The sequence below is a fragment of the Mangifera indica genome, unplaced genomic scaffold (genome assembly GCF_011075055.1).
Source record: "Mangifera indica cultivar Alphonso unplaced genomic scaffold, CATAS_Mindica_2.1 Un_0019, whole genome shotgun sequence".
Classification (NCBI taxonomy): domain Eukaryota; kingdom Viridiplantae; phylum Streptophyta; class Magnoliopsida; order Sapindales; family Anacardiaceae; genus Mangifera; species Mangifera indica.
The window spans coordinates 310,881-338,549 of record NW_025401111.1 but is presented as its reverse complement, the minus strand read 5'-3'; the positions used below and the strand labels follow the sequence as shown (position 1 = coordinate 338,549).

At 32.9% G+C, this 27,669-nt stretch overlaps 3 protein-coding genes across 5 annotated transcripts; 1 reads left to right on the top strand and 2 right to left on the bottom strand.

Moving 5' to 3' along the window:
- Positions 1–4,150: 4,150 nt before the first annotated feature.
- Positions 4,151–5,001, top strand: LOC123205921 (ethylene-responsive transcription factor ERF106-like). Its single transcript, XM_044622998.1, has one exon. It carries the CDS (start codon positions 4,303–4,305, stop codon positions 4,858–4,860), a length of 558 nt encoding a protein of 185 aa, XP_044478933.1. The 5' UTR covers positions 4,151–4,302; the 3' UTR covers positions 4,861–5,001.
- Positions 5,002–5,274: 273 nt separating this feature from the next.
- LOC123205919 (ATP-dependent 6-phosphofructokinase 4, chloroplastic-like) lies at positions 5,275–18,173 on the bottom strand. Of its 3 annotated transcripts, none has more exons than XR_006499912.1 (15): positions 17,798–18,173; positions 17,002–17,048; positions 16,813–16,852; positions 16,670–16,732; positions 16,451–16,588; positions 9,347–9,505; positions 9,215–9,268; positions 8,998–9,066; positions 8,598–8,727; positions 8,462–8,502; positions 7,790–8,014; positions 7,273–7,321; positions 6,862–7,016; positions 6,405–6,662; positions 5,275–5,753 (listed from the first exon to the last, which is right to left on the bottom strand). XR_006499912.1 is itself a non-coding variant. In XM_044622997.1 (14 exons), exons 1-14 carry the CDS (start codon positions 18,047–18,049, stop codon positions 6,504–6,506), a joined length of 1,581 nt encoding a protein of 526 aa, XP_044478932.1. In that variant the 5' UTR covers positions 18,050–18,173; the 3' UTR covers positions 6,170–6,503. The 3 variants fall into 3 exon arrangements, 1 of the variants encoding a protein (XP_044478932.1); XR_006499913.1 differs by having other exon boundaries at positions 5,275–5,747; XM_044622997.1 differs by lacking the exon at positions 5,275–5,753 and having other exon boundaries at positions 6,170–6,662.
- Positions 18,174–22,661: 4,488 nt separating this feature from the next.
- Positions 22,662–26,209, bottom strand: LOC123205906 (lipid droplet phospholipase 1-like). Its single transcript, XM_044622973.1, has 11 exons — positions 25,884–26,209; positions 25,659–25,726; positions 25,195–25,265; positions 24,818–25,060; positions 24,360–24,523; positions 24,221–24,276; positions 24,057–24,109; positions 23,854–23,962; positions 23,311–23,408; positions 22,923–23,050; positions 22,662–22,851 (listed from the first exon to the last, which is right to left on the bottom strand). The coding sequence occupies exons 1-10, from the start codon at positions 26,018–26,020 to the stop codon at positions 22,979–22,981; spliced, it is 1,071 nt and encodes a 356-aa protein (XP_044478908.1). The 5' UTR covers positions 26,021–26,209; the 3' UTR covers positions 22,662–22,851; positions 22,923–22,978.
- Between the last annotated feature and the right edge of the window lie 1,460 nt (positions 26,210–27,669).

Genomic DNA, 27,669 nt, shown 5'->3' with positions numbered 1-27,669 from the left:
TTAATCATGGATGGAATAATGGATTAAATGCATAACTCTTTTATATCGTATTTAGTAATTTTTAAAGAGTAAAATTATAAATAAAAACATAATAACAACAACTAGGGTCTGAAGCATCAAATCCAAGAGGCCAATAACATCGAATTTTAGAAAATCATAGTACAAAATAGTTTTAAAATGAAAATATTATTTTTATATACTTAAATTTTAATATAAAAATTAATTAATATCTAAGATTTATGTATATTCAATAAATATAAAAATAAGTGAACATTTTTATATATAGCCAGCATAAATAACAACGTGTTATTATATAATTAAATAGTTAAAAATTAAAAATAAAATAATATCAATTATATAATAATATATCATTACTTGTATATATAATTATATATAAAAATTATATATACAATTTTATTGACATATGATTATATACAACCAAAACCATTATACAAATCAACTGACATAACTCATATTAGAGTCAATAAAATAATAGTAAAATTATATATATTGAGTATATAATTAAATATTTATGTGATATATTATTATATAATTAAATAATATTGAATTAAAAAAAAGATAAATACTTAATTACATAATGATATTTTATAAAATATTTAATTTAATAGTTAAAATTATATACAATAAAGATGAATCAAAGATGAAGATTGATATCTCTTATGGATACAAGAATGATGTTTGAGATCCGCTTCTCTCTTGCCATCCTATCATTTACTGTTGTAAAGACATTATTTTGTTCAAAGCAACTCAATGTCAAACCAAAATTAAAGATTTGTCGGATGACAATTTCACAGTCAAATCACGTTTTCTTATTAATATAATAAATATCAGGCTAGCAAATATCAGGTATGTATATTTCATTAAATTAAAGGAAGAATCACGTTTATGACCCTATTTTAAGAGTTAAATGAAAAAACAACCCTTCTCTTTTAAAGATTTTGATTAATACAAATTTTGGATGATTTTGCCCCTTCTTCTTCTTCTTCTCATTTTTCTTCTCCTTAGTGTTTCTAGAGTTCTGTTATTTTTATATATCAGGATTATGTTCATATATTGCATGTTTAAGGAAAACAAAAAACAAAAAACAGAAAGAAAGAAAAGACTCACCTTTGAATACTTGAATTAAAAAAAATTATGATTTTTAGAAAAAGGTACAAAAAATCTACTCAAGTGAAATTACTATTATTATATCCTTATAACAATTAGACTCAAGCCATTTGAGTAAACATGACAATAAATTGTGCTAGACTAGTTTAGTTGCAGCCTATTGTGTTTGAGGATTGTGTTGGACTCAAGCCCGACACAATTACTCCCAACAAAATGTCAAGATAATCAATTATGCCACCTAGAAAACTGCACAAAAGGAGTATTATTTCAAGATTCCACTGCAAATTTACTGTACAAAACTAAAAATTAAAAGTTTTTCCGTAAAGATGCTCAAGCATTCTTACATAATTGAAGGATTCGTCTACAAAAATAAAATTTTCTGGAAGGTTGCAAAAGATTCCTCTGCATACTTCAATTATTTTTGTAGAAAAATCAAGACGTGTGATTATTATGCTGCAAGAATAGTTCAAAAGTTATAATATAAATGCATGCATGTCCTTGATTGAGAACCAAGTGTGTTTTTGTTTTAAGCTATCTCAATTGATATCAATAAAAATTCTTCGAAAGTTTTCTCATCTAAATTTTGTGAAGACTTTAGATTAATAAATAGTAAATATTCAAAATTTTAATACTAATTTTAATTTTTAATAGATATCTCAGTTACATTGCATCAATCGTTTTTAAACTTATTAATTAATCCATTTAAATCAATCATATTATTATTTTCATTTAAATCAATTATATATATATATATTTCAAATTTTTTATTTTTGTTATATTTTTTGATTTTTCATACTAATATTTTAATTTTCCCCATAAGAATAATGACAAATAATTAATAAATTTAGATTTCCCATATTATCTTTTGGTTTTCCAATAAATTAATAATAAGTTTATTATTACTTTTTATTTTTTCATAGCATTAATGAATATTTTTGGATTTCCTATATAATAATAAATAAATGACAATTTTTTAAAATAATTAATAAATTTTTAAAAAAATTTGCACAATATTGTGCGTGGCTAGGCCAGCCCACAAGCTATTACAGTGCGTGCCCGACCCCCTTCAAGTGTCTAAATTTGAGTGATTATATTCGAGTGATTGTACTCAAGCAACTTGACTTCTTTCAATTTTGCTTGGTTTGTTGTTATTATTTTTTTGAGAAAGTGAATTTTCAACCAGTATGAATTAACAATTTCTTATTTTTATTTTCTAAACACTAAATATTTTTTGGCATTTTAAAATGCCTTTTTACTCTATAACCCAAAACCATAAAATCTTACATTTCAATAAAAAAATTAAACATTTTTATGAAAATAAAATAGCGTTTGGTTAGGAAAGATTAAAATTATTTTGTTAATCTATTTTTTATTATTTATATTACTTTGTTTAGTTTATAAGTAATAAAATATTGATTTTATTATAATTATATTTTTATTTATTAATTTTTTTAAGGTAAAAATAATCTCATTTTCAATAAATATAATAAATAACATAAAAAATATTTTAGAGTAATTATATCTAAGGGTATTTAAATAAAATAATATACTAGTATTTTTTTATTAATTCTAATAAAACACAATAATTATTTATATTTATTTAGTTTTATTAAATTTTATTAAATATAGTAATAATTTATATCGAATAATCTTCAAGATAATATACCTTTAAGGTAATTTTTCAATTTTGATAATAAAATATTTCTTAAACTAAAAGCCCTCTAATAGCATTCATGTGATTAGTTCGAAAAGATAAGACATAAGTTTGCCTAAGTAAAAACCCTAAAAGGTAATTCTTTAATTTTGGTAATAAAATATTTATAAGTTTGATTGATTTTATTTTGACTTTTTAAAAAGGGTCAACTAAGGAATTTTGCCTAAATAAAAACCCTAAAAGATATTTATAAAAATTAATTACCCTTCCTCATTGGTGATAATTACGGATAAGGTCTCCTTATTTATGAAAGATGCAAGCACGGTTTCATTTCATGTCGGCTGGTCGCAGCCACATGGTCGGGAAACCCTAAGATTTAGTGAATTATCAGAGCCCAATAGATTTCAGATGGTCTCACAATTGAAGTTATTTCAACAAAAACCTTACTGTAATGACCAAATACTCTGAATAAAAAAAAGTTCATATTTATGACTCATCTCATCATCAAAATATTAAAAGCATTAAATAATTTCAAAATATTAAACTTTAAGTTTTAATATGACATTTGAAAAAAAAAAAAATTTTATATTGTTATTTTTTTTATTTCTTATATTTATAATAGTGATTTTTCACAAAGATGATTCAGTCATAAGCGTATAAGTTTTTGGTTCTAAAATATGTGGTTTTAAAAATCTAATTGAATTGAACTAAAAGCCATTAGCCAAAACACTTTGAGTTCGTTTGAAAATTATTTTTAAAGTTAAACCAAATTAGATTAAATTAAATTAAATTGAATCGGGTAAAGACCTAGCAATGTAAAAAAATTATTTTTTAAAATTTATTTTTGAAACTTGAACCCAAGACTTCATTAATTAATTTTAAATATATATACCATTAAATTAAATTTATTTTTAAATTAAAATAATTTGTATTATATATTTAGTGATAAATTGTATGAATTTTTTTTAAAAAATTATTTTTAAATAGTTAACTAGCCTAATCACCACTCAGTTGATTTGATTGTCGACTGAATTAGACTGTCCTCTCTACTAGATCAATATCCAGTTTGGTTCCAAGTTAAAGTCTATAAATCTTCCTGTTATTTCACAAAACATCAGGGGTGCCGAAATAAAAGCTTTGTCTTTCGTCTATCAGCTGGGTCAGCTTCCCAACTTGACACAACGTGGAAAAGCTGGCCATAAAAAATCTTAAAAAAACTTTTGTAGTTAGCTCGACGTGGAGCCCCTTTTAACAAAACTAGTTGTAGTTTTGTTTCCTAATCCATTAAAAGTCAATGCTCAACATGTCATACACTGCTTTATTTTCTAGGCCATCGCCTTGTTACCTCACTCGCAGGTTTCTTTTCTTATTTTTGTCGTGCTTCAAATTGTATATGGTTGCTTTCTGAGAGTTAAATTCATGGGAGGTCCCACTTTCAAATTCAGGCCCCTCTCTGCTAGTGACACCTTCATTGTCCTCTTTTTATAAGCTCCTTCACTGCCTTTCTTTTCTATTATCAAATGGCAACTTCAGAAGATATCTCTTCCCTGGAAATTATTCGTCAATTTCTTCTTGGAGACGTCATCTCTATAGATGAACCCAATTTCGATATCTCTTCTACTTCGTTTCTCCAACCCGTCAAACCCAAATACCCAGTACCCAAATCCGAACCTCACTCTCCATCTGCTTTTCAGATAAAACCTGAAACAGTGGAGTTGGAGTCTCCAGAGGAACTTTATTTGGATTCAACTGATACTTACAGTCCAAAAATGGCAGACCCTGAAGAGAGGAAGCACTACAGAGGCGTCCGAAGAAGGCCATGGGGGAAGTTTGCAGCGGAGATCCGGGATCCGGCTCGAAAGGGAAGCCGGGTATGGTTAGGAACTTTTGATACTGAGATTGATGCTGCAAAAGCTTATGATTGTGCTGCTTTCAAAATGAGGGGTCGCAAAGCAATCTTGAACTTTCCATTGGAGGCTGGAGTGGGTGGCCCTCCGGCAACAACTAGTTGCAGGAAAAGGAAAAGAGAAAAAGGAAATGGAGCTGCAGGATTCTCAAGTCATATCCATGGAAATTGAAGGTCTAACATTCTCAAGAATAAGCATACAGTGAAATAAGCATAAGATAAGTTGTATTATTGTTACTGTACAGGTAGACTTGAAGTTGCAGGAAGAATTATTGAACAATAAATGTTGAATCTAGACTTGATTTTCCTTCTAGATGGAGATGGGTTGACATTTTGTTCATTACTTTATTACATAATTTTTATACACAATTTTGTGTACAAATGACAATGTGTCATTATATGATTAGATGTTTTATCTTTAATTTTTAACTATCTAATCATATGATGACACATCGTTGTTTATACACAAAAATTATGCATACAGTATTACTAAAAAAAATTAAAAAATAAAAAGTCACTAATTGAACTTAGATATTTCTATAGTGGAGGACAATGACAATAACAAAGACATAGTAAACTACTGCTCTACTACACAATAGCAGCCGGCCTTCCACATTAAATTTCACGAAGAAAAAGTGGTTAAAACTTGGCCATTTTCCAATGATTCCACAGAAAACTATGATCTTTTTTAAATTGTACACAAGCTTGTATGACCCAGAAACCCTTTTGACAGCGTATTTTCAACAAACAACTCAGTTAACAACCTTTTAGAAAAGGAAGGGCAGAGACACCAGCTGTTTCTGGAGTTGATTCCATCTAAACTAAATAAACCCCACGTCAAATTTAAGCATGCAGGTGCATGTATGAGTATCTACACAGAGGATTGAGACAGTACAAGTTTATCCTAAAGGAATTAATATGAAGGATTCATAGGTCGATGGTACAAATTGAAAAAGATAGACTTGATGAACAAGTTGGATGACCAGGACCACTATTTGATCCAGTTGCAAAAGTTTTGTCTCCTAGTCTCGTGCATTGTTGTGTGGAATGTATAAATATCTGCAACTGGCGCAAAACCAGGTGTAAATGAGAGATACCGGGGGCAACTTGCTGACTTTATAGCTATGAGAAGAACTCAAGACACTCTTTGCTTTAAAGATCGTCACCAGCTCTCAACAACACGAGGTCATATTAATTGGATTTTATAATGGGGTTGGTTGATTCCTTTGCTTCTAGGCTAGGATCAGGAAGCCCACTTCTTAGCCATATTAAAAGCTAAGAAAACATGAGAATGAAACAGTAAAATGTATAACCTATAAAACACTACCGTTAGAAGAGTATTTTAGTGCAAAATAGTGACAGCTTCTCTATCCTTAATGATACAAAAATACATAAGCATACAAAATACTCAAACCAAGCAAAAGACTCTATTCTTAAAAGGAAGACATCCATTTTTTAACTTGTGCCACTTTGCAGAGAACTTGGCCATAATTTTACATTGAATTAATTTATATTCATTGAATATAGAATATCTTTGCAGGATGCTGTTTACACGTATTTTGGCATGAGAAAACTGAAAGTGCATGCAATATACAATCTAAAATCTGCAGAGCCAATAAATGTAGCAATAATGAAACCTAAACAGCAAATAAAATGTCTCAACAAAAGACACTCTGCCATATGCTTGTGACAATCACAAGGAAAAAATTCACTAACCTGCTTGAATTTGAGCGCAAATGAAATCCATCTTGAAATAATCTTTTTATCTTGTTGATGAACTAAACACTGAACTGTTTGGATCTGAACTGAAGTGATCTAAACTGAAGTGATCTTCATGTTGTTGATTGCTTCTTTATCAACTCTATATTGCGAAATGTCACTACTATTCAAGAAAGTAGGTTGATTTGTTGATGCAAGAAGCCTAGCCCACATCCTATCAGTCAACTTAACTGTGTTTTGTGTCCCAGTAACATGCTGCAAAATTGCATCATGCAATTAAAAATTAATGAGAAATTTGACTGTACCAATGCAGCGCAAAATTGAAATTTTAATAAACTCAATTAAGGATCACAAGCAGAAAGTACTAAGACAAAAGATAAATCAGTAACCTCAGTTACAATACACAAAATGTTATATTATCCAGAAAAAGAGATATAGGAGAAGCAGTGCTTACAGAAATCGGAATATAAGCATGCCTGCTGTTTACAGGTCCAACTGTGAAGCCTGTAAACCCAGCCATGGCCCCATGAACAGCACTATGGGCAAGAAGAGTGCAGTAGATGTTGTCTGACGCATTACTAGGAATTGCTCGTATCATGTATGTTGGATCTGCAAAAAATGGAATATAATATAAAAACTATAAATATTATAGACTTTTAACAAATGAGAATGTTTTTGCCAAAATTTGCAGACATCCACAATTTTTTGTTTATCCTCATGTTTCTCTCAGTATCCATAAAACAGAATGCTTAAAGTTGCCAAAGTAATATTTGACATTTCCTTACCACCACTAGAAATATTGAATTCTAGTGTAAGTAAACTCAAATGCACGAGAGAATAGAAACAAAATATCTCAGCAATATACCTATGTATTTCATATTTATTGTCATCTTCTGAATATTAGTGAAGTGATCCTGTGACATGAAGCATACTTACATTAGACTGAAAATTATTAGAAAAAAATTTCTTCAACATGAAGAAAAGATGTCAGTACTCAGAAAAAGGAAAAAAACCAAAAAAGCAATACATTGGTTAAAAAAACTATAATGTAAATTATAACTCTTTAAATGAAGATTATCTCAAGGTTATTGTTCCAGTAAACATTTCATGTAAAGACAGAATCAACCATGTTTTCCATAACTCATTTTATTGTAGTGTGTAACCCTGCATACTATCTTTTTGAAACTGCAATCATATAATGCTTCTCAAGTCTAATAGAATCAAATTTGGAAACATGCTTACACATAAAGAATCTTAGGATATAATCACAACCAGCATTGCTTGCAAAAGGTCATAAATTGTAAAATTTTATTTGATTAATCAGACTGCATACAATGATACTGTCTCATTAAGAGTCTGGGAGAAGAAATGTTGTTGCCCACCTTAATCTTTCGAGTCAACCAGAGACCAATGTCAAGGAGTAATCTGTTTCCCGATGCATCTTTCTCCTCAGCTGTAGGCATGCTTTGGGCAACATACTCTTGTCCTGCTCCTTCAGCTACCACAATTACCATATGCCTATTTTCTTTAAGCCGCTGTTCAATAAATTCAAAAAGTCCACCTTGGCCTTCCAGATAGAATGGAGATTCTGGAATCAAGCAACAATCCTGTAACATTCAAACAAAATCTTACAGATTAAAAAAAAAAAAAAACATTGTTATCATACTGATCTCTGAAAATCATTACAACATGAAACTATATTCTAAACCACAAGCTCATAATTACTGTTTTATTTGCACAAACAACAAACTTTTAGACACAAAATGTCATCACTCACAAAGAAAAATAACCATCGAGCTCTAGCACTATAAAATAGACATACCAAGACTAACTATTATCTTTGATAATTCTAATTAAAGCCTGTTTGGTAAGACTTTCTCAAGTAGAGTTTATAGAAGTGGAGCTTATATTTTGGATAGATTTTTTTAAGCCAGAGCTTATATTTCATCACTACATATATTTTAGCACTATAAAAACACCCAAAATTTGATCCAAGAATATTTAGGGTCATAAGCAGGAGAACAGGTTGTTATAGCATGGGAGTGAAGTCTTACCACATCTCGACTTGCCAAAGTTGCATGCATAGCAATGAAACCTGCAGAAGTCAAGCTCAAAAACATGTAACAAGAAAAGGAAAATAATGTAAAACCAATATGCACCTATGTATCACATGTTTCTTACAATACTTACCACTATATCTACCCATCAGTTTGACAATTCCAACTCCATTTTCAACACTTTCCACCTCCACATGTGCAGCATTAATGGCCCTCTGAGCTTCTTCAACAGCAGTATCAAAACCAAAAGACTTGTCTATCACCTGAAACCACAAAAGTAAATAGTAAATATATGGAGAATAATACTGATTTTATTTGGGAAGAGCATATCAATGCATGGTGAAAAAGAAGAAACTCATAATATACATATGAATTTCTTTTAAACAAACAATGCTATTATATGCACATGCATCAATTCTCATGTTGAAGCATAAAATCTGTTGGCGCTAAACAATCAAATCCATGGATATTTCCTTATATAAGATAACTACATCAACTTAACCAGCACTGTAGAGTACAACAGAAAAACTTACAGCAATATCATTATCAATTGTCTTAGGGATGCCAGCTACTGCCACTGGAAGACCACGTTTCTCAATTTCCTTAACCAAAATGTGCCAATAAGACCAGGAAAAAATAGAAATACAAAAACACATTGACGTTACATCACAACAACGTTGCCTGACAGGTAGACATGAAAAATAGGAATAGGAATTTATATAAGTATATATGTGTACGAGGATTTCTCACCTTGTAAATAAGAGCTGCTCCTTTCTGTGTACCATCACCGCCAATTATATACACCTAAATTCAATCGAAAGATCAATATTTCTACTTGTTAAATTTTTATTTATTTTAGTTAGATAAAAACTCATGCTCCACCTGATTTATTCCCCTGTCTTCTATATTGTCAACAATCTTGTGGGTATCATGACCTCCCCGCGAAGTACGAAGAAAAGTGCCACCACGTTTATGGATATCATTCACAACTTTAGGAGTCAACATCATGGTATTTTTAGAGTAAAAGCCCCTGTAACCACCCTGGATAATCCAACAAGATCATGGAGATGCAGTCATATTTGAAAATTTGATCCAAGTGATCAAGAAATAAACACAAAATTTAAGAAAATAATATAATGCAAACCACAAGATTATTGCTGGAAAGAGGAAACAAGAATTGGTGTTTTGAAATCCTTAAGGATTATATAACCAACTTCACTCTCGGGCACCAGCTCTTTGCAACCAAAGAAAAGAAGGCGCCTAATTAGAATTAGTAAGTCATCTCTAGGTACCTATCAATTTAGTATCAGAGCATGATGAGGATGGAATGAAGGGTAGAAACGATGTAGAAGAACATAATGTCAATAAAAGAAAAGTTGGACGAAATGGGTAACTAGTTTGGGGAGATGAACTCAAGAATGGAAGGGGTTGAAGCAAGTGTGGAGATCATGAAAAGGTACCTTCAGGATTTCAAGGAAGCGTTGGTCAAAAAAGAAATGGGGGACAAGGGTAAAGCCCCAATGGGTCAACAACCCATTGCATCAAATTCCCTATCCATCAAGGTATTTATGGCATCTCCGTCGAAAAGGACTAAAGAGATAGAAGGAAAGGAGCAAACCACCGAAGGTAGGCGTGGTGGAGTAGAGTAATAAGGGTTGATGTGCAAGAACCTCTAATACCATCGACTAGACTTACCTCTATTTGATGAAGAAAATATTTTAGAATGGTTAGAAGAAGTGGAAAGATACTTTGATGTGAACAAATTGGCAGAGATGGAGAGATTGATGACAATAGGAGTGTGCATGGAAGGAGTTGCTTTCCACTGGTTTAGATGGAAGAGAAAGCGACAACCTTTCTTTAACTAGGAAAAATTTAAAAATGCACTCAAACATTTCTAACCGGAAGACGAGCGTACCGCCCAAGAAGAGTTGTTTTCCCTACGTTTGATGGATTTTATCCATGAATATCAATGTTGTTTTGAACTCTTATCAGTGACGGTTGATGGATGATTAGAAGAGACCCTAATGGTGATTTTTATGAACGGGTTGACAAAAGAACTTCATTAGGAAGTCAGGTTGTTTCGGCCGACAATGCTTAAAAAAACCATGGAGCGTGCGTAAGAAATAGAGAAGAAGAGCACCATGATTGATAATAAATTGGATGCCCGTCCTGTGAAGCCTAATCGGAAAGTCTATAACAACCCAACCTGTTATGTACACCTTTCGAATCCTAACCCACAAAACGCAGCCCACAACTCTATTTTCAACTCCAACTATTGACCCAATAACACCACCTAAGCTACTTTAACTAACCTAACTGGACCAAACAGAAGACAAAATAATCATCGTTTCTTCGCCCAAAATCGACCTGAAACCACACCTCAATATCTAGTGATCACCTTGGCAATTAGGGCAACTTCTAGAGCCTCATCATCAAACCAGAAGAGGGGGGAACTTACAACGCTTGACAAACGAAGAGTACAGATCAAAAATTGAAAAAGGGATGTGTTTCAATTGCAATGAGAAGTTTACACCACGACATTGTTGTCAATTTTGGTAGCTCTATGTCATGATAGTCTACAAAAAAGAGTCAAAAGACGACGGTGCAGAGATAGAAGAGGAAGAACCCACTGAAAGCAGAGAGTTGGAACTTGGCTTGAATTCTAATTCGGTGTTTGAGATATACTCTCTAAAGGCCATGAAATTTTTTGGGGAAATCAAAGGGAGACAAGTGTTGGTGTTATTAGACATTGGGTGACTCATAATGTTCTCTCAGACAGAGTAATGAAGGAGTTGAATATTCTAATCAATCCAGCTCAATTTGTAGTAGTGCTGGGTGATGACAGAAAGATCTGAGGGGTGGGGAAATGAGAAATGGTGGAGTTAGCATTTCAAGGAATTAAAGTAGTGCAAGACTTATTTCCTTTTAAATTGGGCGGAGTAGATGTGATTCTCGGAGTTCATTAGTTGAGTCAATTGGGGGAGGTGAAATCAAATTAGGGAAACCAGACAATGAAATTTGAATGGGATCCGAGAAAAGTGGAGATTAAGGGCAACATTTCCTTATCAAGGCTAGAGTCGTCTGTAGGGGCTCTATCAAAGATAATTAATAACGGAGATGATGATTTTTATTTGAAAATGGAGAGTAAATTAGAGATTCCACAAACTGAAGATCACCAAATTCCCCTTAAACTGACGCCTTTATTAGAGGAATTCAGAGAATTGTTCTAGGAGTTACGTGGCCTTCCACCTAGGAGAGACAGAGATCATATTATTCGATTGGTAGAGGGGGCTCAACCACCAAACCTTAGGCCTTACAGATACCCACATTTCTAAAAGGGGGAAATAAAAAGGATGGGGAGAGAGATGTTGATAGCTATGATAATTTGGTCTAGTATCAGTCCTTGCTTAATTCCATGTTTTTGGTTCTGAAAAAATATGGAAGATGGAAATTCTATGTTAATTATCGGGCACTCGACCGTGTCACCATCCTCGACAAGTTTCCTATTCCTATAATTGATAAGTTGTTTGACGAGTTGGTGGGGAGTTGCTGTCTTCAATAAGCTTGATTTACGATCGGGTTACCACCAAATGCGAGTTAGAGAAGGGGACATCGAAAAGACAACTTTCCAAACGTATGATGACCGTTACGAATTTTTGGTAATATTGTTCGGTTTATCAAATGCACCGACCACATTTCAAAGCTTGATGAATGATATTTTCTATCCATTTTTGAAACGATTTGTATTCGTATTTTTCAACGATATCTTAGTATACAACAATGGGCTTCACGACCATGTTAGGCATTTAAGGGAGGTGTTGAGACTTCTACAAGTTCATCAATTAGTAGTCAACTTAAAAAAAGTCGATTTGGACATGACAAAATGGAATACTTGGGGCATGTGATGTCTAAAAATGGAGTTGAAGCTGATCCTAGCAAGATTCGAGACATGGCAAATTGGCCAACGCCACGAGATTTACAGGACTTGAGAGGCTTTTTGGGATTGACAGGGTATTATTGAAGGTTTGCGCGAGGATATGGGAAGATCGTCAAGTCGTTAACAAATCTTTTGAAGAAAACTCTTTTTGATAGAGTAAAAAAGCACAAAGAGCGTTTGAGGCTTTAAAGAGAGCAATGGTTACTGTCTCGGTTTTGACAATACCTAATTTCTCCAAAGAATTTGTCATGGAGATTGATGCCTTTGGAGTCGGATTAGGTGTTGTGCTTATGCAGGAGAGGCCAGTGTCATATTTGAGCAAAACATTGTCACAACGAAACTAGGGAAAGTCAGTGTATGAAAAAGAACTTATGGTCATTATGATGACACTATAGAAATGGCGTCATTACCTCCTTGGTAGGCACTTCAAAGTGAGAATTGATCAACGAAGCCTAAAGTTCCTAATAGACAAAAAAAATCAGACATGAACAACACAAATAGTTGGTAAAGATATTGAGTTTCAACTTTAAGATACTCTACAAATTTAGCTGTGAAAACAAAGTTGTCGATGGCTTGTTATGAAGGTGTAGAGGAACTCCAGTCTATCTCTATGAGGAATCCAATGAGTGTAGATAGCATATAAGCAGAGGTTTTATGGGATGACAAGTTGAGACAGATTGTACAAGACCTCCTAAGAGATCTTGTTTCCTGTGTAGGCTAATCTTTGAGGAATGGAGGATTATTATACAGAGGCAAAGTCGTATTACCAAAGAATTCCAAGTTCATCTCACAATTTATGACAAATTTTCACTTTTCTTCTTTCAGCAATCACTTAGGTTCTTCTGCATTTATAAGAGAATTTCATCGATACTTTACTAGGAAGGGATGAAGAACAACGTAAAGCAGTTTGTGGCTGAGTGAGAGGTGTGCCAACGTGCCAAGTATGAAGCCACTTCGCCAACAGGTTTACTACAGCCCCTCCCTGTTCCATCCAACATTTGAGAGGATTTATCAATCGATTTCATTTTTGGATTGTCAAAAGTGAAGGGGTTCGACACGGTGTTAGTCTTGGTGGATCGCCTAACTAAGTATGCACAATTTATTGTCATTCAACACCTTTACATAACAAAAGACATAGCTAGCGTGTTCATTAGAGAAATAGTAAGACTCCATGGTTTTCTTCGCACGATTGTATCGAACCATGATCGAATCTTCATGAGCCATTTTTTGTTAGAATTATTTAGAGCAGTAGAGACAAAAATGAAGTTTAGCTTGGCATACCATCCACAGACAGACGAGCAAACCAAAGTGGTGAATTGCAACCTCGAAACATAACTCAGATGCTTCTGTTAAGAGCAACAATGAAGTTGGCCCAATTGGCTACCTTAGGTTGAGTTTTGGTACAATACGACTTTCCATGGATCAGTAGGAATGTGTCCTTTCAAGACGGTGTATGGGCGAGACTCTCTGCCCCTCTTAAGATTAGTGGATGAGACTTTAAGAGTAGAAAAGGTGAATGTGATGATTAGGGAAAGAAATGAAGTCCTGGACAAGTTAAAAGAAAATCTTACACGGGCCAAGAAAGAATGAAGCGTTTGGCTGATAAAAACAGAAGGAAGATTGAGCTAGAAGTGAGACATCAAGTGTTTTTATAATTACAGCTCTATAGATTTTGTTCATTGGCTTCAAAACCAAATGAGATGTTGAGTCTTCGGTTCTATAGACCACACCTGGTTAAGGAGAAAATAGGAGCAATTGCTTACAGTTGAGACTTTTAGAGACAGCGCGAATCCACCCTGTTTTCCACATATCGTAGCTAAAGAATTATATAAGACCCACTGTGCAAAGTCAACCTCTTCCGAGCTGCTTAAACGAATAAGTGGAATTAGAGATGCAACCTGAAGAGGTGTTAAATTTTAGATATTAGCAGTAGAGAGATTAGAAGTTGTTAATCAAATGGCACGGGGTTATCCGACTGTGACAGTTCTTGGGAATTATATAAGAATCTAATCCAAGTTTTCCATCAGCTACACCTTGAGGACAAGGTGCCTCTGGATGAGAGGGGCAATGTTAGGGCTCGGGTTTATGTAAAGAGGAGAAAGAGGAAGAAATCAAAACACAGATGGCCTAGTTGTAGAAGGTACAAATGTGTTAGAGTGAAAGTGTTCATATGGAGGAAGACAAAAAAAGAAAAAAGAGAAAGTCCACTTGGCACCACTAATCCATCTAGCAGCAACAATCTATATAATAACAGTGCAAGATACATGAATGCTACCCAATTAACTAAGGAAACTGTAACAAATTGTAGAACAAATGTCAACCCACCAACTAAGGAAACCACTATAGACCAAGATCGACAAGAAGTAGAGAAGATAAGTAGGCAGCAAACATTGGGAACCATCAAGTCAAGGGAGGCTGATATGGTGCCAGAAGAATGGAGGAACAATGAGAAATGAGGGTAGGAAAATTACAAAAACCTAGAGAACGAAGGGTAGGAAAATTACGAAAACCTGGAGAACGGAAGGAGAAGGGCAGAACATTGAAGAAGAAGAAGTAGAGTAAGGGAGAGACCAACCTCTCGAATGCTGGATTAGTCGAATATATTTTGGCTTGCTACTTTTTTGTTACTGGCTTGTTAATCTTTTGCATTTTGGTTATTAATCAGTTTAGTGTATGAAACAACAGTGATTAGGGATTGAACTTTGTATTCATTTTCCAGTAAAATATATAATACACACAGAAGTTATTACATCTCTGTCTCATACATTTATCCATATACAATATCAATATATTTGAGCCGTTGGCAAGGTTGTGGTTGGATATCCGTCGGAATTTCTTCTTGCTGGGAGAGTCTCTTGATTTGCTGTTGATACATCAGCTCAAGTGACTCTTGACACCTATCAAAATGACACTCATCCAAGCAAGGAGCAGACAACCAACACAACAGACCAACAACCAATATGTCAGAACCAATTGCCTAGAAGAGAGACCACAAAATTATTCTTCACTGAAGCGGCACCATCTGATTGGAAGAGCAGCAAGGGTGAGCAAAAAGAAAAAGAGCACCTAGAGAGCGATAGGGAGGCAGAGAAGAAAAATCATGAATTGAGGAAAACAGGAAAGTCTCAACCTCTCATATGCTGGATGAAGGATTACTGAATGTTTAAGTGTTATGTTATGAGTTCCTGAGTCATTAGCATTTCTAGATTTACGAATTTTCTGTTACTCTTTTACTTGTTGGAAACTGCTATGTATGCAAGAAAATATTTGTTATTGAAAACATTTCATTTAATATAGAGAAGTTATATGATTACAAGAACATCACTGTTTTATTGATTGAGTGAACTTAACACTTTACATTCTATTCAATAGAATTGCAATAGTTTCAAATAACCAACTTCATTCTTAGGCACTAGCCCCTTGTAACTAGAGAAAAGAAGAAGCCTAATCAAAAGCAATAAGTCATCTTTAGGTACTTATCAACCCATCAGATCCTACGAGTCAATTTCAAGTGCACAAAGGTATGGGAATATTTGGAGATTGTTGAAAGCCAAAATTCAATCAAAGTTAGAGAAAAGACTATGTTTTTGGTGTGATGAAAAGTATGAGACGAATCACCATTGAAAATCTTGCCAATTGAGAGTGGCACTAATATGCATAAAAGACAAGGAAGGAGAAGGACAATTCCGGCAATACCAAATACAAGGAATTAGAAATGGTAGGCACATGACGAGATGCTTAAAATATTTCTTCAATTTTAAGTTTATGTTTATCCATTTTTATTTTATTTTAAAAAAAGCACCATTCCTAATTCTCCTTCTAAAGTTAGCGTGATCACTATCCAAAATTTCATCTCTCAATGCTTACAAGGAAAAAAGATGTCAATTCAATAAGCAAAAACCAATAAGCATATAAAAGTTACCACAATTCTTTAGCAATAGGTTTGGTACAAAATTTTGTATAAACAAAGAAAAAATGATGGAAGATAAATTGAACTATTAAGGGAAAACCCTATCAAGTGATGGAACTTGACTATCAATTGAACTCACCTCAATGCCAAGTATATTATCAACCCCATACATGTAATTCAGGCCACATATTATCTCCCGAATGACTGTATTGATCCCAGGGCATAAACCCCCACAAGTCACAATGCAAGCACACACATCTTCTGGCTTGAAATACACCTAATATCGGGAATATTTTAATCATATTTTGTATTTTCTATCAAAAAGAACCTATATTGGTCCTTCAAAAAGAAAGCTTACCTTCGCTCGTGGTCCTGCACGCCGAAAATGTACTCCTCTAGGACTATCTTTTTGTAAAACTATCTGAATCAAATGCACCAAAATTAAGTAAGAGAGAGCAAGAAACATCACATATCAAAATTAAATTGAAAACTTCTACTTACTCTTTGGGCAACCACATCCTCAGGGCTAACGAATGTTTTCCTACCAAAACAAAAGAATATATGCACAATAAATCAATAATCAGAACTGAGATTCTTGAGAGTAGGAGAAAAACTAGTAAGATAAGTCCACAAATACTTGGCCTAATTACTAGCTCAAATGGAACTTCATGAAAAATTGAAATGCCTTACTTGACAATAGCATATGCTTGGCTCTTTTCCAGTGGATTAGGGTATGACTGAAAGAAAGGGACAAGCATGCCTGTGTTACATATCCATCAAATAGTTCAAAAGACAAAAGAACCATCCAAATATCAAGCCCCAACGAAAGGGTAAGAACGTCCTCGTTAACAAATTTTCAATGGAGGATTTCTAGACTAAATATAAGTCACAACTCAACCAAAAGATGATCTTGTGAGTTCTTTCTCACAATTCCATGCTGTTAAATCCTAATCCTCCCATTCACGTTTTTCAACCTAAACTCCACCAATGCATATGGGTGCATTGCATATAACCAAACAATTGGTCAACTTTATGAAATTGAGAATTTGAAATTTTTTCCTTTTAAATATCTAAGAATGAGTCCGGTAAAGCAATCATTTTCTGAAAACAGAAATAGTAAAAATCCTTCAGCTACGTTTATAGAAGAAAAAATACACAGGAGCAATGTGTTTTTCAAACCCTGCTTTCAAACACAAAACTGAACGCCTTTTTAACTGTTTTTGAATTTGACAGGATCAAGCTTCCTGATTTCATCTCTGTGTCAAATTCTATGCCTCAAAATTTACGTTAATTTCCTTCAAACTACATTATACTCCCTAGTTTTCAATTGAAAATTCACTTCTCATTATTGTCAAATGCAATTGTACTATAAATGTATACTTATACACTTTACGATCTGAGCAAGCAATTAAAATTTAAATATGAACAAGTTTTACTGATAAGTTAAAATGAAAAAGAAAAAAAGAAGAAGAAGAAGAGCGATTACCGGTAATTCGGGGAGAAAATTAGTCAAGTGCGGAACATCCTCGAGAACAAAACCGTCGTCCATGGGCGGTTGATCCAAAACCTGACATCTGACTGGACGATTTTGGCGCGAAACCAACGGCTTAATTTGGAAGTTTCTGGAATCGAAATTCCAGCTGCGTAATAGTGGATTGAGAATCATGCAGTTATTGGAATTGAATGAAACTGGAGGCGGAGAGACAGAAAACCAACGAGAAGAAATTGAAAGATCCATAAAAAAAACCAAAAGATTTGAAAATGTTAAGAAGTTGATTGTACAAATTTTTTATTATAAAGAGGAAAGATAGATTTGTTAAGAGATTAGAAAAACGAAGTGACAAAACGGGATCGTTCCAGGGGAAGGGCAGCTGCCAACGCAAATTCCAGTTGCCAAGTAATTAAATCGTGAGATGGTCAAATCAAAGACACAAGCTTTTGACTTTTCAACTCTGCTGCCAAAATGGAAGACGCAATTAGGCAGTGCCTTTATAATGTGACAGGCAACAGTCTACGACAAAATTATTATTAATTTACAAATTGAAAAATCAATTATTATTAATCTAGTAATTTAGAGAATAACTGAGTTTTATTATAATAATGTGGAAAATTAAAATTTTGTCGCGTTTATTTTAACATGACTTTCTAGCATCTCATTTGCCATGCAATTTATTGCAAGATATTGATATACCATACAAATGCAATACAGTCAGAACTGTCATTGGTTTGGCTAAGCATAAGCCTAATTATTTGATCCAAAAAATTGACTTTGAAGTTAATAGAATTGGGGTCTTGGGTATACATGGACAGAAAAAACTGTCCATTGAATCATCAGGGTTGAGCTTGAACAAAGATTGTTCAAATCGGAGACCTGATAAGCCTAAAAATGCATTACTTTATTTGGTTTATAAGTAATAAAGAGATTCTGATAATCTTCTATTATCAATGGTGATAGAGAAGATAATATAAGAGATAATCTGATTATCACTTTCACCTTAAGTATTAAAAGATTATCGAGACAATCTTGATTTTATTATAATATATAGTTTATTTATTAATTTTTTTACAACAAAAATAATCTTATTTTCATTTAATATAATAAATAGCATAAAAAATATTTTAAAATAATTATACCTAAGGCTATTTAAGTAAAATAATATACTAGTATTTTTTTATTACCTTTAACCAAACACAATAATTATTTATACTCACTCATTTTTACGAAATCTTATTAAATATAGTAATAATTTATACTTATTAAGTTTTAAGGTAACATATCTTCAAAGTAATCTTTCAACTTTAACAATAAAATATTTCCAAAATCAAACAGTCCCTTAAAATTATAAAACAATCTTGAAATTAGTTCAAAACAAGTTTAAAACCCAAAATTTTTTAACAAAATGAATTGGAAAAAAAAAAATACTCTTAGGCCCTAATAGACAAGCCCAAAACTCAAGTGAGAAATTTTTTTACAAACTCAGGCTTGAATAAACCAAGCCCGATTCCACAGACCTAATTAAGAGCCCTAAATACCATATGGTTGAATGCATGCATTTTTGTCCATCAATATGGGAAATTGAAAATTTTAACATGATTTTCTCCTATCTATACAATTTTACTCAACTTCCTTTTTTATTATACATCTATACTACAAAGTCTAGTATAATGTCAAGATTACCTTTATCTTCAACCTTAAAAACAAAAGCTTCAACTAACTTTTGACTATAAAATAACAGTTATTTTGCAAATATTTTGAATAAAATTTATCTTAATTTAGGTTAGTAGTAATCCAAACCCCTAATCTTATGTTTTTTTTTACTAAGACAAAAGAAGTTAGCTAGCTTCAAGAAATGTGCTCGATTGTGTGGAAGTTGACATAGACCCTAATAGAGTCAAATTCCAATAAAAAATAAAGAAAATTAAGAAAAGTAGTGAATACTTAGATGACCACCAACTATGTATGTAAGTGGCAAGACACATAAAAGCAATAGAGTTATATGAGAGATAGATACCCATAAGATGCATCATGTATTTGGCGTTAAAGCACATTAGCCACACAGTTCAGTTTAGTTCAAGTGTGCATGGTAAGGGATGTGACCTTTTTAGTTAATTTCTCAAGTGATTAATAGGATGCATTACATACATACCTATGGTAGGGGCCATTCGAGGATGGTTTGTAGATAGTAGTCCCATAGCTAGTGTATATGGTAAAAGAGGGATTGTGACCAGATTCTACATGTGACCAGGGTATCACAATTAGCTAGCTCAATAGATTGTATGACATGTACACAAGACACGATAATGAGTAGATACACAAGGTGTCATATGCTTTCACCAAAATATCATATATCTTGAGATAAGAGAGGCCTTAGTTACCTTTATAGATAACCTATGTTAGGGTAAGAGCAGTCAAGTTATGACCATACTAAGATTAACTAGTGGGACGTCAAATTTTTTTTTCAATTTTATGTTTTATACAAAGTACCGAGAGGACATTGACTTACTGAGTGTTTTCACTTATGTGTTTTTTTTTTTGTGGTTTTGTAGATAGAGGTAAGTAACGAGGCATGCAGAGAAATCAAAGATCTAGTCGTGCTATTACATAAGGGCAAGGGGCAATCGTCATTTTTCAGAGTAATTTTATTCATGTGTTTTGTCATTTCAATTACTGTTTTGTGGATGTTTATGCATAATAATTATTCGTACTGAGTTTTCAAACACATTAGTTTACAATGTTTAATAAATAAAGTATTTCAGTTAATTTTCTAGTTACACCTTTTCACACGTATTTAAGTTTAAGAATCTAATATCATGCTATTTTTCACTATTTGAATTAACAAGTCAAATTATACACATCTCTTCAGGTCATATTTCATGGAAGGGTGTTATAATACATAATTGTAAATATTTGTCTTTCCAACACAAAGCATTCATTTTGAACTTAAAAAAAAATCATATTTTTCCTAAAATAACCCTAATTTTAATAGCCAAGCCGCTAACAACAATGACACTTTCTTGCGACACACAAAAGCAAACATCAGTAAATCCCGAATTAAACAAACAACCAAACACTATCCTTCAACAAAATGCGATTTTTAAATTGAAAATTTATAACCCAAATGCAATCATCATCAAAATCCATTAATCTTATATCAAAAAGCAACAAAGAACTCACCTCGTCTACCATTGTAACGTCGCTCGACTTCTAACTATGGTTAGGTGTGTTTGGGTGAGCAGTTTTTGGGTGTCGGTTGTCTTTGGGTGAGTGAATTTTGGAGCGGTGTTTTGAGACCTCGTCCAACTGTTTGAATCCTTTTAATAAAGGCGTGGGAAAAGGACTAGTTCCCACCTAATTTTTAGATCATTCTCAAACCTACACCCACGGGAGATGAGAAACCCTTATTTCCACCCATGACCAAACTGTCGTCCAAATTTTTAGTTAGAGACAGGGGTAAAATTGTCATTTTAACTATAAACTTTAAAACTTTAAAATTTCACCATTTTCCCCCTCTAGGTTTTAAAAACTAACACCTTAACACATCCTCAAAGATTGAAAAGTTTAATTTCACCCCTAGGGTTTGCTTCATTCTCCGGCCACCACCGATGGCTGACTCACTCCACCGATCTCTCATCTCTGACTATAAAAGATGACGAAAGACGACCCTTTGTAACCCAGATCTAGATGACGAAGCGTCGTCTAAATCTGAAAGAACAAACGAAGGACAACACTTCGTTGTCCTTCGTTGTTGCGTCTGGATGACACGACTAGTGACAAAGGACTACGAAGAGTCATCCTTCGTTGTCTGGGTAGAGTGACGAAGAGATCTTCGTCTTTTTGTCGCACTGTGCGATGAGGAGATGAAGGTCTCTTTATCACACCACCGTTGTCGCACTAAGAGAAGGAGGCCGGAGACGACACCAGAAGATGAAGTTGAAGAATGGGGTTGAAACTACTATTTTTGAAAGATATAGGGTTCGGCTGAGTTTTAAAAAAGTGGAAACCCTAGGTTTGGGGGTGAAAATGTTACTTTTCAAAGTTTAAAAACTTTAAGTAAAAGTGAAATGTTAGTTTCTAAAACCTGGGGAGACAGGGAGTAATAAATTTTATAACTTTTTAATGTAAATAGTAAAATGATTATTTTACCCTTTTCTTTAACAGAAAAAATTAACAGAAATTTGTCTATGGATGGAAATAGGAGTTTTTCATTTCCCGTGAGTATAGGTTTGAGAATAGCCTAAAAGTTGGGTGAGAAATAGTCCTTTTCCCTAAATGAGTGCTTAAACTGAGGAGTAATTTAGAGACTTTGTTGAATTTATGGCATAAATGTTTAACGAAATAACAATTTGTGATATAAATGTTTAACGAAATAAAAGCCAAGTATATTTGTACGAGCGGTAAAAATTTCACTTTCCCAGTTGAATATGCTTGTGCCTTCTTTATTTACTCACTCATATCTTAAATTGTAGAGATATTAAAATAAACACTTTTTAAAATACTTATATAAAAATAATTTTGACATCAATTTTTATACTCATAATCGTGTGTTTCTAAACAAACAAAATCATCTTTTGTCATAAATAATATTTATTTTAATTAATACCCCTAAATTATAACTAACAAATTAAGATTACTGAACATTTAGATATTTATTTTAAAAAATAATTGATTCTGTTATCACATATGAGGTTATATATAATATATATAACATGTAGAAATAGGTGTAGTGTCAAGATATATTAACAATCTAATAATGTTATGTATACAAATAATTTATATAATTTTATACATAAACAATAATGAAGCAACATATAATTGAGTAATTTAAAATTAAAGCTAAAACGGCACCCAATTATATAATCATACATTGTTACTTGTATATAAAATTTTACATATTATTTGTATACATAGTTTAATCAATCGATAAACAAATATTGTAAACATGTACAAAATAATAGTTGATAAATAAATAAAATTTCTTGTGACTGAATTTAATCGCATATTATGCAACTGGTCCACTCCTAGATTCACGACATATTCACCTGCAACAACAGAGATCTCAGAAGGTTGGTTTGGAAAGAGGGATTTCTCCAGCAACATTCATTGTGCTTACCTAGGCGAACCTTCTACCACTGGCTTGTATGTGTTAATTCTGAGAGTAAATGACTTCTAAGTAAGAAAATGATCGATCATATGATGTATGACATCTGCACCTTCAACATGCATGACTTCATCCTTCACCTGTAAAAAAGATACTCACTAATTTGCCCCTCCAGGATAGAAAATATAACTTTTGTATATTCTTTTATATTTGTTTAATTTCTGTCAACTATTAAGGTGTTCCATAAAATCAGCACTCCAAACATCAAAAAGTGCAAATATATGACACATCAAGAAACCCACAGAATAAAAAATTTTGCATGCATTGTAATTCTTATACAAAATTTCATACATATATCTGTTCAGAGTCTCAGTGTATGTGTGCACATTATCTGCTTTACCTGTATAACACTATGAGCAGCAAACCTCTGTCTGCTGCTGTGAAAGCTAACATCTACTTTTTCCCATGAAACTCGAGATAGGCCTGTCACCAGTTCCTCTGTAGAAAATGGTCCAAGAAATATCCATGTTACATGAAAAATCATTATATTAAAACATATCGCACAATTCTTTTGCAATTATTGAAGAAGGACCCACTTAACAGACACTTACATCTCAATATTATCATCCATATAGAGCCTAAAAAGTTATGATTGATTATGTTCAACCAAATTAAACAGAATTGTAATTTCACCCGGAATGACAGGCATTAAATGTATAAACTCAAGGCCCTGATCAAGGACACCAGATATTTTACAAAATCATAACAAACATTTTCAATTTTCACATTTGAGACTACTTCTGACATGCAACATTAATGCATCTTCAAGTCAAATATGACATGTAATTTTTGTCATTCAAAGGACTTTGTCTGATGAATCACAATCAGCACAAGCAAACTATCAGTACTAAAACTATAGTTCAAAAGTTTATTTGTTACTGACCCTCTAGCTTGTCACCAGAATCTTCCACTGAATTAGGTTCTGCATCACATGCCTTGCAGTGTTCTTCATTTACAATGTGTGGATATTTCTCATTAAGTGAATCTTCCCACTGTTCACCAAAACACAATTTGCTTGTTATACTCTAACCAAAAGGTCGGGAAATGGAATGTAAACTAACAAAGTAAAGTAGATAATAATAATACATTTGGCAATTCACTATCACGTCTTATTGATGATGTTCTCCAGCCAACGATATCTATATTTAAATTTATAATGGAAAACAAGTAGACAATGTTTCACAGAAATTAGAAGCAAACAGCAATAGAGCTGCACCCAAAGAGCTACATAAATCATAAAAAAAGGATACGGTCATAGCCCACGTTTGAATAAGCCACCCGCCGTTTGAAAGTGCACAGTGCAGACCTGCATAAAAAGGTGGAGTATTATTCATTAACTGTTGTAACTATAAAACAACACATGCAAAAAGGTTTAGACATGTATCATACATGAAATAGTTTTCACCATCATCTTCTATCATGCATCTTAGCAATGGAGGCTTTCCCTCATCATTATCATTTAGAAAAAGATGCCGACCTGTTCTCCCAAAAATCAAATGAATAACAGCATTTGCAACTTTCTCAAAGGCACTTACACCAAAGAGAAAAGGTACCTGGGAAAAAATACCAAGTTTTTGAAGTCAACTAACAGGGAAGTTTTATTTTATATAGATATACGGAACAAAAAAATAACTAATAGTTGACATAGAGCAGGGTGTGGAATGACAACACACAATTAATGGGATGGAGGAAGTCTATATCATAGACCAAGAACTTAGTACTTGACAATAATTTCCACTTACATAGCCTATTCATTATATAAATGGGAAATAAATGTTCATAATATTCACAAGTTCTTAACTAATTAATCTGATAAAAAAAAAAAAAAAAGTAGATTGAAAGAATACCTGCTTATTACCCCTAGAACCAAGATGTGGGGTAGCAACAGTGATGAAATTCATAGCCTCCAGGCCACCTATTGTGCCACATGAATTCTTTTCACACGTATCAGCTGATGGATTGTCAACATTTTCAATCCTAGGAGGTTTATATAGTTTACCAACTGCATATCTTGCTACTAAACCTCCAACAGAATGAGCAACAAAAGAGATTTTACACAAATTTGGCTTTCTTTGTATAACTTCAAGGACCTATTATTGAAGCATTTCATTAATTACTAGACAGAAGATGTAGTTGATGGATCTCTTATGAAATGTTGAACAGATCTGAGAGATCTCAACACATTGATAGTAACATTATTTTATGCCAATCCACACATACCAACCTCTTGTGTCAACCGCTGACCCATCACATCCACACCATCCAGAGTCAGTCTAGACATATTTCGTTCACTACCTGCAGAACAAGCCAAAAATATAATTGATGTTCATATAACCATTTCACAACAGTTTACAAATACCCACTTGAGCATGAAACATAGACATTAAGATGACAAAGGACACAAAAATTGAAACATTTGGTAGTTGACAATCCACTTGAATAAGCCACTGATTTTACAACAATTTTACAAGTAAGAATCGGGGGGAAAAACAGAATTTCTGGGAAATAAGGCTAATCATATTTAAGAGCAAATCATGCCATCTCAATCAAACGAAAAAAAGCCCTTCTTTGTATCTCGTTACGAAAATGATGATTAACACCAGAAATTATAACACCTGCAAACGTGTTAGATAAGCACAAATGTGAGAGAATTTTGGAAAGCATAACACAAGGACAAATCCTTCTTACAATGAACAAACACTTTATCAGGCAGCCTTTTAACAAACTGCTCTGCTCCAAATTTCCAATCAGTAGCACTGCACAATCAACATAAATTCACCACTCAATTATGGAAAAATTAACATTCAATTGAATCCTACAATTCCAAAAGTAATAAAAACTGAATAAACAAATCAGATTAACAATTAATCATGATCAACCAAAACAATTAGAGAATTCAAAAAAAAATCAGACCTTCCGAGAATACCATGGACCATAACTACGAGATGATCAGCAGAAGAAGAATCTGAATCCTCACAACTCCACACATCGCGACTCCCATTCACTGATTCTTTTGAGCAAACTCCGTTCTCCACTATTCCGTTCTCCATAATTACAGTTATGTCGTTATCTAATTACGCATTTGATTATAAATAACCGAAAAATGAAGATCGAATCAAAGGTGTTTAGGATTGATAATATTCTCGGGAGAATTGGGAAAAAAAAGGGGGAGAAAGTGGACGAAAATGGGAACACAGGTGGGAAAGTTTGATGAGAGAGTAAGAAGACGGACCTTAGACCGTAAGAAACTATTTATGGAAAGGAAAACGTGAGGGGTGTACGATTTAAAAGAAAATTAGGTAGACAGCAATGGCCGGTGATTTGTCGCCACGTAAGCAGAAAGGGTGATTTGAGATCTTCGTCAAAATTCAAGATCTACTATTTTTAAAATTTACTGGTAAATATACATTAACTGTTACTTAATAACATTAATTCATAATTACTGTTTTATTTTTTTATAGATTTAAGTTATGGAAATTTTAATAACAATATTATTTGAAATTAAATTTATTATAAATTTCATTAAATATTGACTAATTATGATTTGATAATTACACAAAACTTGGTCATACCTGCAAAAAAAAAAAAATTATAAAATTTATTTTTTTACTATCTTTTAAAATTATAATTTATATGATACTCAAAAGGTAAATTACATTTTTTCCACTTGAGGCTTAGCCCAAAAACATTTTTCCACCATTTAATGGCATAAATTGCTTTTTTAAATCCAAAATTAAACTTTGTTTACGAAAAAAACTCAATGCACATATTGTAATCACCATATTACTCTTAATTGTTTCACTTTTTCAGAATTTACTATTTTGCCCTAACTAAAATTTACTATATTAACCTCATCACCACATAAAATAAACCCACTAGATCTTGCTAGGTGAAAATGAATTTATGGCCAACCAGCAAACATTTCACCTCATCTCCCACTCAATCAAAAACATTGGACGGAGGCCACCTTACCCAAATGACCACCAATCCTCTCATCAATATCGTCATTGTCATCACCAATCTCAAATCTCTCTTTACTTCCACTAATACTACTTCTTCATTGATTAATATGGTTCCTTCTTTCTCTCCCTCAATCTGGTTTTTGTTGGCTTTCTCTCTCCAATATCATTGTAACTACTCATAGTTAGTTAAATAAAGAGATAATGGTTGAGTTTTCCTCTCTAAAAATTGCTCCAACAATTAATTCAACACATAAGATGATTCATATTCGCTTCACCATTTCCCTTGTAGTTACGTTCTTAGATGGTATAACACTCATAGGTATGTCTAAGAGAATTTAAATCTTTTCCTCCAACACTATGTGATTTAATTGAGTATATGTTGTTGAAGCGTATGAACAGTCATACATCACAAAGGTGGATCCACGTTGATGCCTGAACAAGGGCAGAATGGTCATTTCATGTTAAACGCATGAAATTGTCTAAATGTAAGAACAAGCGATTGTTTATGATCAAGATGATGCCCGTTCATCCATTTGTCAAATTTGAAATTGGATAATTAACAATTTAGTAATGATTTCAAGATTTATTATGAAGTGGGAAATGGAAGGGACCACCGTTCATGTTGTTATTTTGGCAAAATAAAAAAATAGTTGTTGCATTGTTTGGCTAAGTATTGTTTTATTAGTTTTAGAAATTAAATAGCAAACCAAAGAAGTTAAGAGCCAGAAAGCAAAAGA

Coding starts and splice junctions, on each gene's coding strand:
- LOC123205919 (XM_044622997.1), bottom strand. CDS start 18,049: ATGGATCTTTCAATTTCTTCTCGTTGGTTTTCTGTCTCTCCGCCTCCA. Junction 8,503..8,597: donor ACTGATGGGTAGATATAGTG/GTAAGTATTGTA, acceptor TGACTTCTGCAG/GTTTCATTGCTATGCATGCA. Junction 7,322..7,789: donor GGTTGACTCGAAAGATTAAG/GTGGGCAACAAC, acceptor TTCATGTCACAG/GATCACTTCACTAATATTCA.
- LOC123205921 (XM_044622998.1), top strand. CDS start 4,303: ATGGCAACTTCAGAAGATATCTCTTCCCTGGAAATTATTCGTCAATTT.
- LOC123205906 (XM_044622973.1), bottom strand. CDS start 26,020: ATGGAGAACGGAATAGTGGAGAACGGAGTTTGCTCAAAAGAATCAGTG. Junction 24,110..24,220: donor TTCAAACGTGGGCTATGACC/GTATCCTTTTTT, acceptor ATTTAAATATAG/ATATCGTTGGCTGGAGAACA. Junction 23,051..23,310: donor CTGCTCATAGTGTTATACAG/GTAAAGCAGATA, acceptor TCTTTTTTACAG/GTGAAGGATGAAGTCATGCA.